The sequence below is a fragment of the Ambystoma mexicanum genome, chromosome 7p (genome assembly GCF_040938575.1).
Source record: "Ambystoma mexicanum isolate Mex_15411 chromosome 7p, UKY_AmexF1_1, whole genome shotgun sequence".
Lineage (NCBI taxonomy): Eukaryota > Metazoa > Chordata > Amphibia > Caudata > Ambystomatidae > Ambystoma > Ambystoma mexicanum.
The window spans coordinates 939,107,302-939,121,836 of NC_090939.1; the positions used below are offsets into that span (position 1 = coordinate 939,107,302).

General features: G+C 49.3%; 1 protein-coding gene across 1 annotated transcript in view; it reads left to right on the plus strand.

The window, feature by feature from the left end:
- The window catches only part of ABI3BP (ABI family member 3 binding protein), a 1,926,231-nt gene that overhangs the window by 919,130 nt on the left and 992,566 nt on the right, over positions 1-14,535 (plus strand). The window contains exon 9 of the mRNA XM_069637268.1: positions 1,635-1,682. Within this exon, the coding sequence (XP_069493369.1) occupies positions 1,635-1,682 (48 nt within the window). The remainder of the gene's footprint in view (positions 1-1,634; positions 1,683-14,535) is intronic.

The window sequence follows — 14,535 nt, forward strand, 5'->3', positions numbered from 1 at the left end:
CTTATACCTCTGGCCTTACTGCCCGCTTCCCATTCCTCAGAAACGACCACATACGCGTATATGAGGAGCGGTGCTCCCTGCGAGGGCTATGTAGGCAGTCTGCCTCTTGTCTCGCCTGGAGCCGCTTACCCGACTGCTCAACTGGACTCTGTATTGATGGGTATATCCTTCTGGTTCCCGCTGGCTAGGTGTGGGAGCTTGTGGGCGGTTCCTCCTCTGGGTTCTGCCTCGGCCCCATGAGGTACTCTGTTCTCCCTCATGCTGCCACACCACACCGCTCCAGTTTCTAGGCTGACGGGCCACATTGTGCCACGTCTGGGGTTCCCTCTCTGCGATCTCGCCTCCTAATGTGTGGCGTTGAAGCAAAATTAAACTCTGTGGGCTGTGCAGATACTCCTTCCTGATTGGTTCCTCGCTTGACATAACTTCAGGAGGCAGTTTTTTCACTGTTATGCTGTTTTCCCTATAGACGAAGAAATTACCTTTGGGTGAGAAGCCAAGCCAGCCATTCTTAAAGAGTCCTCACACATCTTAGTTCCTGCATACCCCTTAAAGGTGTCAGTCTCTGGGGGGGGGCTGGTTGATGGTGACATACGTCTCTCTCTCTCTCTCTCTCTCTTTGGGTTCCCCTCTCCCCAAAGGCAGAGACACCACCAGAGGGATCTGCTTTACCCTGTGCCCTAACGGGTGTTAAGCGTAGATGGCTCACCTACTTAGTGCTTGGGGAGAGGGGACAGAAGCCCAGGATTCAACACATGTGCCAGACATTTGTGTTGGCCCCGCACACATGTGGCTCTGCTGAGATCCGCTAAGGCAACATGTGAGCATATCTGTCTCCTCTTTGGCCAGCAGCCTCTCCCATGTGTGCTTCTCCTTCCCACTTCTCCATCTACGTAGGATTCTTCTCTTACCAAATGGTCTCATTGTTTCGGAGACTGTGACAGGGTGTGCCATTGGCTTCTTCTTCTCTGCATCTCAGCAATTGGCTGGACGTGGAGGCTGGTAGCCTCCTCTCTACTGCTCACAGCTTTGATTCTAAACATGAAGAGACCCTCACACCCGTTTGCACAATTTCCTGAATAGTACATGTTCTTCCACACATGATAATGCTGGGCAGCTTTAAACTTCGGTGCGACTCAATCTTCTATCGATGCGCAGCCTCTCTTTGACTCTTTGTTTGTCTTCAGATGCCACTGGACTTGTCATTTGATAACAAGGGAAAGACTCCTTTTCGCATCACTGTTTCTCTCGATGTGAGATACCTTCACTATAATGGAAAGCTTTTGTGTAAAGTCAGGTGTATTTGCATTTTGTTCAGGTGATAAATATGTTACCAAAATGATGAGACATGTAAACAAAGCAAAACCTGTATTACAGGAAATACGATACAGTTGCATAACTAGATTTGTTGTATTTATTGTATTATTCAATCACAGAGCAGTACTTATTGAGGATCAGCGGTGTGCATCAATCATGAAATATGTGGACCAATCAATGCTATTTAATCTGTATTTAGGTGCTGTGTATCTGCTGGGCATTACCTTGAAGAAGTGCACTATGAGCTGCTGTCTCAGAAACCCTTTAAGTGCAATGACACTGCTCTTTTCTCACTTGACATGGCTTTTTCTTTGCAGCTGCCACTGAAATCCACACAGGACACGAAAAGTCAAAGACAGATCTGGGTAAAGCGTATTTTCACCACCATAGCCTTTCCATTTTCTAGCATTCTCTCGCTAACGAATGGCTAATGCTACTGTACTTTTCTGCTTCTTTGTACTAAATGACTCAAGTGACTGCCCACTTCCTGAATAGTGAATCTACGTCTCTTGCAATAATCCCCGGGATTAGCCAGGAGACAGGGGTGAGCTAGCTATACTGTGGATCTATGACAGCTCAGTTATATAAAAATATTAACATAACCAACCGAAAAGGACAATGACAACTTCCCAAAAGCCTCATAGAACATTCCACAGAGTCCCCGCCAGCTTGGCAGTTATTACCATCACCTCATAAACACACGGAGAGAAGGGATGGAGGGACGAGGGGTAAAGCCCTCGATGAGGCAGGCTCAGAGGGCCAGACCACAATGAGGGCCAGAAAAGACAACATCAACGCCCGAACCCCTTAAATTTCAACAGGGGCTACTCTAGTCCACCTGATTATTTCACCAAACTACTTAGACCCATTGGGAGTAGGTAGAGTCCTGTCAGGCCCGGCCCTAAAAATAAGTGTGTCCTTTAAACCAGCATCTTCAAACCGTCACGTGGAATGTGTCAATCAAAGTCAACCCTAAAACGCCCAGTCTGGATTCCGCAGATTGGTCATGGCTCTCCTGTGCACTATCGGTCCAAAAAAGTCTGTAGCAGCTCGACGGAGCCACTGAGGCCCAACTTCACGACTCAGCTATTGCCGTCTCATCTCCCCCACAGAAAAAGTTGAAATTGATATCATGGAACACCCGGGGATTCGGCCACCTGACAACCCCAAGTGATATAACTTTGGAGACTATATGATTTGATCTGTCTTCAGGAGACCTGGCTGAGGGAGCCCCCATGCGTGGACGATTTTGAAATTGTCAGAAATCCAGCCACGAAAGAGAACAAGGGACGACCCTCCCTCGGCATCCTGACCGCAGTCAGGTAAGGTAGTCACTTTAAATTTCAAAACACTGCAAACACGAACTTGCTCATCCAATCGTCAACAATGAGAAGAGGCAACCCTGTTGTGTCACAAAATTCTTGCGACATTAACACTAATCAACGTTTATTGGAACCCGGCCTTGATAACAAACCAAGTCTTCACTGATCGGACGACGTCCACACCTGTTCAGACCCCTCCTACGTCATCCTATGTGGGGACCTTAACATTCCAGACTCGGTGAACACAACGCAAGGTCAAGGCCGGAACTTGGACGACCCTTATTACGATAGACGGAATTTGTGGAGTGGTTTTATGGATACATGGGACATACACCTACTTGATGGCAACTGTGCAGGTGATATCCCAGTGCTTCAATTATAGATTACGTTTGCGTATCTAAAAGTTTTCTACCCCTAGTAGAGAGATTCCAAGTTACCAAAACTATGCACAGTAATCAACATCTCCTTCTGCTCGAATGGGCACCTAATGGTGATTGGTCGCACAAGCAATTCCCACTCGCTCTTGACACATGCAACGGGGGATGGCGCCTGAAACTTTCAACTTCAAAGATTCAAGCACTGACAATGGAACAGGGACGAGTAGGAGCCACGGTTAATTACTCTTCCCTACTGGAGCAGTTTGACTTCGCCCTAAGAAGGGTAGTTTGGCCTGTAACCATAAGCATTCCTTCGACCCCGAATTGGTGACAAGAAGAAAAATGGTGAGAAAATCTGCACGCATAGCGAGAAAGTGAGGCAAACCCGAAGACTACCTCAACGCCCTATCAGCGAAGTCCAGCTATAAAAACTGGGTCTGTGCATTGAAACATCTAAGGTACCAGCTTGACAGGCAAAGACCCAAATAGATTTTGGTCATTAATCAAGGCAGAAAAATCGGCGCTGAGAGTTGATCAAACAAATCCAATAAGTGAAGGCACCTGTATAGCACACTTTCGAAAATTGTATTCGCCAGTTTGTGGAAACATCGAGCCTAGCATGGTCAGTGAATGCCCCGATTCTTTGGTTACCTCCAACAGCCCAAAAGACATTCTAAAAAGAATTAAGAAGTTGAAAGTCTCTAGAGCGCCGGCTCCCGATGGGTTGTCGAATTATATTCTAAAAGAGTTCCCTGACGACTGGGCCACGTTTATATCCATTTTGTTTAGGCAAATAGCCACCTCCCACTATCTACCAACTTCGTGGCTAAGAGCAATAGTGGTACCAACCCACAAGAAGGGGTATTGGAGTAATCCCAAGAACCTCCGCCCCATAACTCTTCTTGACGTCATCAGCAAGCTCTATAGTTCAATTGTACTGGATAACTTCAATTTGGTGTGCAGAGAGACCAGCTGTCTTGACAAATTCCAAACCGGTTTTGTCAAGGGTCTGGGCACATTAATAAATATCCTCTTACTTCAACTTCTGAAGGGGAATTTAGGACCCAGCAAACCGAAGATTTATTTGGTGTTTCTAGACTTAGTTCAAGTCTTCGACCAAATCAACAGATGCAAGCTATGGTCAAAATTGGCAAAGAAAAACTGGCCAAAGCCAATATTCCACCCAATCATTGCAATGCACGTCTTTACGAGATAGGCTGAACAAAACCGGAACTCTCTCGAACAAAATAAGAACTTTTCGAGGAGTCAAACAGGGGTGACCTTTGGCCCCGGCGCTCTTCAACTTTTTCATGGAAGACTTGCCCAAAGCTTTCTTGTCTACCAGGTCTTTTCCTCGCTACTGTGTCTGCTATATGCGGACGACGTTGTGTTAATCGACCAAACTCTGGTCGTTTTTCAAAGACAACTCGACACCTTACAGTGTTACATCGAAAAGAATGACCTGTAGATCAACAAGGGGAAAACTAAAATCCTGACCCTTGTACCTGGCAAGAAGTGATAAAACCGGCACTCCTAGTACTTTGATGGTGAAAAAATTGACCTGGTGAAATCTTTCAAATATCTAGGGGTCTGGTTGAGTAATTGATCTATAGAGACTCCAATGTTAACCTACCTTCTTGCGAATGTGAAAATTGTCCCCAGTCAAGCTTGTGCACTTAACAGGGAGTTTGGCCGCCTCTCAATCGTACCAGCACTGAAGTACTACAAAGCCTATGTGATACCTGTCATAACGTACAGGGCTGAAGCAATGTTCAACCTTCCTGAACCCCCCTGGAATCGGCTGGAAGGAGGGTTTTGGAAGAAAGTTGTGTGTGTCCCTTTGTCCACTCCGATTGCCATCATTCGGAGAGAGCTGAGCTTGAACTCATTGAAATCTACTGTGGTTTGGAACAGGCTAGCATTGTTCAGAAAGTGCCTTGATCCTGCACTTCCGGAGATCCTGGAAATGGTGCACAAAAAAATGCTTTCGGACTCTAATCCAACACTGGCGGGTTGGAGTCTGTCTTCCCCTTTCTTTACTGGAAGAAATCAGCAGCTTATTGGAATAATTGAAGTCCGACCCTGAACGGGTAAAAAGGAAATCACAGGACTACGACTGGATTGAAACTTTGGAGCTGGCGAGAAGTTACAAATCAATCGCAGATCTACCCTCAGAAGCTCGCAGTCATAACACGCTCTGTGAATACCTGAAACAGTTCCCGGACAAAAGGGTCAGGGACCATTTCCTGCGAGCCTGTCAGAACCTGCACGCCACCAACGTGTTCCGAGCCATTCGGGGCGAGTCAGTGGAAAATCATTGTCCGTACTATGACGATAAATTGAAAGTGGAATCGCTCTTCCACCTGATGGCATTATGCCCAGCTCTGGAAGAGCAGTGCCCAAAACATTTCAGACCGCTGTTTACGGACTTCATAATTGCGGAAACTAATAGTTGGTGGCCATGTTTGATGACTGGTCAAAAACCTAAATATGTAATACAGTGGTGAAGTTATTGATAGAGGTACTTCCGGAGAGCGTAATTTCTAAAACTGTCTAAATTTTTAACCTTAAACTGTATAACTTGTTTCTCTTGTATGTAAGAAATATCGAGAAAAACATATTAGTTTATCATAACACTGGCTTTTACAGTGCATTACAAAAATCCCCCTTTGCAAAACATACAGTTTTAATGGTATATCATTTTCAAGTGGCCTAAAACTATTATATTGATTGGCTCTGGATATTACTCCCACCTCCCACTTCCTTGTCCCAGTCCTTACTCTATGAAGGCGTTCCACCTTCCCAGCAGTCATTACAACTAACCTATTTGAACCCACTCCTTCTCGCCCTAAAAGGGGCAGACGCGCATCCACCACTTCCTGTTTTTGTTCTGTCCCTATGGACAGTTATTTAGTAATTTTGAGTGGCCTGGCAAGCTTGTACTACTGGTTCTTATGGGACTAATGTGCCTTTATTGCTGGAGTCCAGAGGCATGAAGAGGATTTCCCCTCCCCCCCATGTGATTCATCACAGGCAGGGGAGCATGGGGACCAGCCCCTTGTGAGTATGGCTCTCCTATGTGTTCTGTTTTGGGCTGGAGCCTACAGGTCATCTTTGCGCCATGACCCCTCCCTGAGTCAGGCAGTAGCTGGGCACAGTCAATGATCAGAGGAGAGCGGCAGTTAAGGAGCCTGCATGTGGGTCTGGATGTTGCCTCTAAAGGCAGGTCTGACATAGATATACTTGCAGTGGAGGGCCCTCCAGTCTGCTCAGGGGAGCCCTGCAAGATGGCACGGTTCAGCCACCTCTGCTCTGCACTCTATTTAAGATGGACTCCTGGGAAAATCAGCATTTCCAGTTTTGGTTTGGGGGCGGGGCCCTCGCCCCCTGGATTAGTAATTTAGGCAGACGCCTGACATCTGTGCAGGGTTCCTTCACCCATTTCCCAGACTACGTAATGGATATAAATCTTGTGCCAGTGGTCACCTCAGTGTCTGATGTATTGGTGCCATGAATTGGGAGCCCCACCTACTAGATTCTTTGAGTGTTACAACGGGCAAGCAGATACATCTAAAGTCATTTGGCTACTTCCTCACCTTCTTTCACTTACCCAGAGGACCCTCCTCCTAAGAAGAGTGGGTTGTCTTGCTCCAGTTCTAATGATCAGATCCTGCAGCACATTCGAGTTGCATTCAAGGAGGAGAAGAGGAAGCCAAGCAGAAGAGGCACAGGTCCAGGAAGGATCCACCCTCCTTGCTGTTTTCTTCCTATTTTTGGATAAGAAGATGTTGAACAAGGTCTTCACGAGGGTCTAGGATACTAACTTTCCCTCAAAGGTAGAGGTGGATTCATTGTTGTCCAGTTTAATGCTGCCTTGGCTTCAGAGAAAGCAATGATCCAGGATCATTATGAGCATAAGGTGGATGCTTCCCTTAGAAGAACTTACACTGGCTCTTTGTGTACTGGTATCCACACAGCTTACACTGTTGAATCCATATTGGAGGACTTACAGGCACTTTATTACACAATGGATGATGAGGCAGACTGTTCAGATCTTATTGAAGCCATGCACCATGCAGACAGAGGTTTTAGTCCGATCTGGCATACAATGAAGTAATGGCTTCCAGTCTTGAAACTTGTCACCACAATTGTGGTGTAGCAGCATGTTTATACTCAATATTTGAAGTCTGTTGCCTTGCACCTTCCATTCTTGGGCTCTACGTTATTTTGTGATGACCTGGACTCGAAAGTCGATTCTGGTCATAAGCAGGCAAAGCATGCAGGATCTCTTTGTCATAAGTTGTCAAGTTGGGAAGCCCGAGAGGGCCGCGTACCTGATGTCTTGGTGGTCGATCTCGCAGAGGTCGCCAGTCTGGAGCCCGTGAAAAGATGAACTAGTGGCACGAAGAACCAGCCTCTCCACCACCCAAAATCGGAACTGGGTGGAGGATGGACCGACTCCCAATGTCACGAAAGGCACTCTCCTGATTAACGTGACAAAGGGACTGTGCAAGCACAGACAGGTGAGGCCATTGTCCTGGTGAAGATCGCTGGCAAGATGAAGTCCGATGACAATTACTCCGAGAGCTTAAGTACTGCAGCAGTAGTCAAAAATGTCCGGCGCGGCAAGAAAGGTCTACACCGCAGAAAGAAGAGATCTTGGCAGGTGCTGGTGGTTCCGACAGTCCACAGGATCAGATTCAGGAGTTGGCCAGACAGGAATGAGGGGGACCAGATATAACTTGCAGACTGGCCCAATAAGGAGCTGAGTAGGCGGACCCAGGGTGGACCCGGAAGAGTTGCTGGCAGGCCCAGGGTGGACCCAGGTAGGGGTAAGCAGGCAGGCCCAGGGCAGGACCCAGGTAAGTAGCAGGCAGGCCCAGGACAGGATCCAATTAGGGGTAAGCAGGCAGGCCCAAGACAGGACCCAGGTAAGTAGCAGAAAGGCCCAGGACAGGATCCAAGTAGGGGTAAGCAGACAGGCCCAAGACAGGACCCAGGTAAGTAGCAGGCAGGCCCAGGACAGGATCTAAGTAGGGGTAAGCAGGCAGGCCCAAGACTGGACCCAGATAAGTAGCAGGTGGCCCAGGACAGGACCCAGGTAAGTTGCAGGTAAACAGGACAACGAAGCGAAGCGAAGCAAACCGCGTTGAGACGCGGCTTGCATCGATTCGCGGCCTCTTTTATGGGTCACCGGCGCCCGAGAGGCTTGGAACGCAAGCCGCTTCGTCTCCGGGCACCGGCGAACCCACAACGAGGCCTGGAAGGCAAGCCCTTCCGAGTAGGCGAGCCCAGTCCACGGCGCATGCGCGGAACCGAGACAGAGGTCTCCCGCACATGCGCCGTAGACCGCCGGCCCCAACACCAAACGCTCCTCCCCTGGCGAGTCCCCAGACACGAACGCGCGGGTAGACCCGCCAGGAGGAAAAGGGAGCGGCAGACCCCGGTCTCCCACGTGACATGACACTATGCCCCCTCCCAGGAAGACCCGGGGCCCCAGGTTTCCAAGGAAACCGTCTATAGAACTCACGTACCAGACGGGGGGCATGCACGTGCTGGTGTGGTTCCCATGTACGATCACAGGCTGGGTACCCTTTCCAATCCACTAAATAGTGGAGTACCCCCCTGCGATAACGGGCATCACAAATCTCGTGAACCTCAAACTCTGGAACGCCTTGCACCAGGACAGAGGCCGGGCGAGGACAGGTGCGGCCGTAGGTATCGACCACATAAGGTTTCAACAAGGACACATGGAAAACGGGATGTATACGCCAAGAAGGGGGTAATTGGATACGGAAAGCTACAGAGGACAGCCGCTTGGTAATAACGAATGGGCCAAAATATCGGGGAGCCAGTTTGACGGGCAAGTTGTGAAGCGGCAGGTTCTTTGAGGATAACCACACCCTGTCTCCCTCCTGAAAATCTGGTTCTACACTCCTCTTCCTGTCTGCCTGTATCTTCATCCGATCCTTGGCTTCTCTCAGGATCTTGCGTGCTAGTTCCTGTTGTTTCTGAATATGAGTGACTAGGCCATCAGCGGATGGGACAGTACTGGAAGGAACCGGATGAAAAGGCATCAATCGGGGATGTAGACCAGTAGAGCAGAAGAACGGACTGACTCCAATGGAAGCGTGAACAGTATTGTTGTAAGACACTTCTGCAAGATCTAAACCAGCTTTCCAGTTGGACTGAGTAGCATTAGCAAAACAGCAGAGGTACTCTTCCAAAGTTTGATTGGTCCTTTCGGTGAGCCCATTGGTCTGTGGGTGATAGCCCGAGCTTAGAGCTCTATGAATTCCCAGGTGACCACACACCTTGCTCCAGAACGATGAGAGGAACTTGGTCCCTCGATCCGAAATGATCTTCTCAGGTAGGCCATGTAACCGGTAGATTTCATGCAGAAATGCTGAAGCCATCTGGGTCGCTGTAGGGATCTTCCGAAATGGGATGAAATGGGCTAGTTTAGTGAAACTGTCCACAACTACCATTATGCAAGTAAACCCTTCTGAAGGAGGCAGATCCACAGTGAAGTCGGTGGCGATGGTATGCCATGGGTAAGGTGCTATTTCAGTAGGTGCCAGCAATCCCAATGGTCGTTTTCTAGGAACCTTGCAGTGGGAACAAATAGGACAACTTTCGATGTACTTCTGGACCTCGGTAGCCCAACCAGGCCACCAAAACTGTCGGGATATCAACTCCCGTGTGGCTCTTATCCCACGATGTCCTCCAATAGGCGAATCGTGGAATCCATGCAAAATGCCATTCCGAATAGCTCCCTTAGGAATGTACAGCCTTTTTCGAAAAAACAAAAGCCCATCTTGTTCAGACACAAATTGACGACTAAGAAGGGTCGCTCTTTCGGGATCCGTCCGAGTGGCGTCCACGATGGACTCAAGGTGAGGAGACAAAGTCAGCAAGAAATGTTGAGGGGATATCAGTGGCTGAGCTGGGCAGGACGCCTCTTCCACATTCTCCAGGGACCTGGAGAGTGCATCGGCTTTCAAATTGGAGGTTCCCGGGATGTAAGTAACATGAAACTTAAACGGAGAGAAGAAGAAGGGCCACCTGGCCTGACGAGGAGTTCGACATTGCAAGGAGCGAAGGTATTGCAGATTGCGATGATCTGTCCGCACTTCCACGGAAAAGCGAGCTCCGAGAAGGAAATGTCTCCATTCCTCAAATGCGGTCTTAATAGCCAACAGTTCTTTTTCAATCACCGCGTAGTTTCTTTCGCTGGGATTCAGCTTGCGAGAAAAATAGGCCACTGGATGTTCTACCAACGTAGTCGGGTCTTTCTGTAGGAGAACGGCTCCGACCGCGAAGCTGGAAACGTCGGCCTCCACAATGTAGGGTAACTCCTCCTGTGGATGGCGCAGAATCGGGGCAGCCATAAAAGCTGACTTCAAGGTGTCGAAAGCCTGAGAAGCCATGGAATCCCACTTGAAAGCGATTTTGCTGCTGGTTAGCCTGGTGAGGGACGCAGAGATCTGAGAAAACTGTGGAATGAAGCGCCTGTAGAAATTAGCGAATCCCAGAAAGCGTTGAAGAGACTTGATATCATGAGGATGTTTCCACTCTTGTATGGCTTGCACTTTCTTGGGATCCATCCCAATCCCTTCCTGATTAAACACAAACCCCAAAAACTTGATGCTGGGTTGGTGAAAGCAGCATTTCTCCGCCTTAGCGAATAGATTATTAATGGACAACCGACGAAGGACCTCACGAACATGTTCCACGTGCTCGTCTAGGGATTTGGAAAAATTCAGGATGTCATCCAAATACACCCAGACGGATAAGCCAAGCAGATCACCAAAGATGTAGTCCATAAATCGTTGGAAAACAGCGGGGGCATTGCATAAGCCGAAAGGCATGACTCTATACTCAAAATGCCGAAAAGGTGTCTTGAAGGCTGTCTTCCACTCATCCCCACTCTTGATACGTTCCAAGTAGTAAGCACCGCGTAAGTCCAATTTGGAGAAGACCCGAGCAGTATGCAAGGTCTCAAGAATACTGCGAATCAGAGGTAAAGGATAACGGTCTTTTGCTGTTATGTCGTTCAGTTGCCGGTAGTCAACACAGGGTCTCAAAGTGCCTTCCTTCTTCTTTACAAAAAACATGGGAAATCCTGCGGGCGACTTAGACGGCACTATGTATCCCTTTTGTAGACTCTCCGACAAGTACTCCTGAAGCACCTGCTTCTCGTCCCGTGTTAGGGCATACAATTTCCCATGGGGAATGTCACAGTCCGGCAACAATTCAATGGAGCAGTCAAAGGAACGATGTGGAGGAAGAGGTATATCGCCAGATTCAGAGAATACCTGTTCGAAGTCGGTGTACTCCTGTGGGATCAGAGACGTAGAACATAGACTGACCCCTCTGCCGTATGTTTCCAGGGGGGTCGAAACGGCCAGGGTAGGAGCCGGTAGCTTGCATTCCTGGGCACAAACAGCGGATGAAAAGGTCAAAGTCTGGGTTCTCCAGTCTATCACCGGGTTATGGTATTGCAGCCAAGGTAACCCCTAGACCACTTTGTAAGTCGGGGACTTTATTACATCCAAGGCGAGTTCTTCGAAATGGTCAGCAATCTGGAGGGCTAGACCTACTGTGAACTGACGGACGGGCCCGGAAGACAAGGGAATTCCGTCTATGAGCTCCACGGTTAGAGGTGTGTGTCTGGAAATGAGTGGTATCTTGTGTCTGGAGGCGAATGTCTCGTCGATGTAATTGCCGGAAGCCCCACTGTCCAACAGACCAAATACTTCCAGGTTCTTGTCAGGCAACTTAATCTGGATCTTCAAGGTCTGTAACACTGCTGGTTGCATGGGAAGACGAATCGAACATATAACTGAAGGGTCTGAAGATGGAATGAGACCTGTCGTTGCCCTTCCAGTACACTCCTAGTTTCCCGACTTCTTCTTCTGCGGACGCAAAGGGCACGTACCCAGATAATGCCCGGCTGCTCCACAGTAAAGACATAAACGTAAGGACCTCCTCCGTTTCTTCTCTTCCTCAGATAATGGACCTCTCATGGCTCCTAATTGCATCGGCTCCGATCCAGATTCAGGAGGACCGAACGAACCTGCGGGTAAACAGGTCGTGTTGGGATTGTTTCTTTCGAGTCGACGTCTCTCAGCCTTTCGTTCGGCTAACCTCTGGTCAATACGGAGCACCTGATCAATCAAAAGTTGGAGGCTCTCAGGTTCGGGGATATGGAGTAACTCATCCTTGTACTCCTCTCTCAGGCCTCGGCGAAACAGAGTCTTCTGTGTAATTTCTGGCCATTGGGAGTCGGTAGCCAAAAGTCGGAAGCGGCTGATGTAAGTTATAATGTCAGCGCTTCCCTGCTTGTAATCCATCAATTGATTCTGTGCAACGGAGGCCAGATTAGGTGTCTGGAACACCTCAAGGAATGCTTTTTCAAAGGCAGCAAAATCATTCAAAATGGGACTGTTTGTAACCACAAACGGAGTTGCCCAGGCTAACGCGTTCCCAGTTAGGTTCCCCAGGATGTACCCGATCTTGGCCCTATCGTTGTTGAAGTAAGTAGATCTGAAAAGGAAATGAATCCTGGCAGTGATTACAAAATTCAGCCACCCGTCTCGGGTCTCCATCAAACTTGATAGGTGTTGTGTGAGCCATCCCTCCACCTGAGAGGTACTGGACGCTCCTTGGGTTATCATCTGGCGTAACGTCTGATTCTCCTGACGCAGGGCAGTCATCTCGGCCCTGAGTGCTAGTAACTCATTCCGCATGTCTTGCGAATCCTCCATCTCCAGGTCTGAAGGCAGGCGTCTCAATCGGTCAAGTTGGGAAGCCCGAGAGGGCCGCGTACCTGATGTCTTGGTGGTCGATCTCGCAGAGGTCGCCAGTCTGGAGCCCGTGAAAAGATGAACTAGTGGCACGAAGAACCAGCCTCTCCACCACCCAAAATTGGAACTGGGTGGAGGATGGACCGACTCCCAATGTCACGAAAGGCACTCTCCTGATTAAAGTGACAAAGGGACTGTGCAAGCACAGACAGGTGAGGCCATTGTCCTGGTGAAGATCGCTGGCAAGATGAAGTCCGATGACAATTACTCCGAGAGCTTAAGTACTGCAGCAGTAGTCAAAAATGTCCGGCGCGGCAAGAAAGGTCTACACCGCAGAAAGAAGAGATCTTGGCAGGTGCTGGTGGTTCCGACAGTCCACAGGATCAGATTCAGGAGTTGGCCAGACAGGAATGAGGGGGACCAGATATAACTTGCAGACTGGCCCAATAAGGAGCTGAGTAGGCGGACCCAGGGTGGACCCGGGAGAGTTGCTGGCAGGCCCAGGGTGGACCCAGGTAGGTGTAAGCAGGCAGGCCCAGGGCAGGACCCAGGTAAGTAGCAGGCAGGCCCAGGACAGGATCCAATTAGGGGTAAGCAGGCAGGCCCAAGACAGGACCCAGGTAAGTAGCAGACAGGCCCAGGACAGGATCCAAGTAGGGGTAAGCAGACAGGCCCAAGACAGGACCCAGGTAAGTAGCAGGCAGGCCCAGGACAGGATCTAAGTAGGGGTAAGCAGGCAAGCCCAAGACTGGACCCAGATAAGTAGCAGGCTGGCCCAGGACAGGACCCAGGTAAGTTGCAGGTAAACAGGACAACGAAGCGAAGCAAACCGCGTTGAGACGCGGCTTGCATCGATTCGCGGCCTCTTTTATGGGTCGCTGGCGCCCGAGAGGCTTGGAACGCAAGCCGCTTCGTCTCCGGGCACCGGCGAACCCACAACGAGGCCTGGAAGGCAAGCCCTTCCGAGGAGGCGAGCCCAGTCCACGGCGCATGCGCGGAACCGAGACAGAGGTCTCCCGCGCATGCGCCATAGACCGCCGGCCCCAACACCAAACGTTCCTCCCCTGGCGATTCCCCAGACGCGAACGCGCGGGTAGACCCGCCAGGAGGAAAAGGGAGCGGCAGACCCCGGTCTCCCACGTGACATGACATAAGTCCACAATGATTTGTTCAAAACCAAACTATTAAACTACCTACTTGCCTCAGAGTTACCCTCTTAACCTACCGCTCATCTGCCTTCTAGCTAACAGAATGTCACTCAAACTCACCCGTTTGTAAGAAGCTCACTGCTTCCCGTCAAATCTGAGTTCTCATCTTTTGTATGTTCTTTGTGATCAAAAGAGCATTGTTCCACCCTGTATAAATGAATACATCCAGATCTCAACCCTGGAAAACAAGACCAGCTCAGACAACCAGTCCTTGCTATAGGGCTGGAGTGGCAGGGACGTCACTCAGTTTTCAAGAGAAAGCACAGGGGCACTCCGATCCCAATGGAAAATCAGACTCCACCATGAAAAGACCTCTGTTTTTCAGTCAGCGATGTGCCAGACCCATGGGAATTGGAGGTTGTTTGCCAGAACAACATATTACACTTCAGCACCACTCCAAGGGAGACCGGTGCTATGCGCACGTCTTCACCAACAGATCCATTAAAGAGGAAAGTTTTTGTTGTTGGGCAAAGATTCCCTTTCATCAAAGGGGTCATCATGA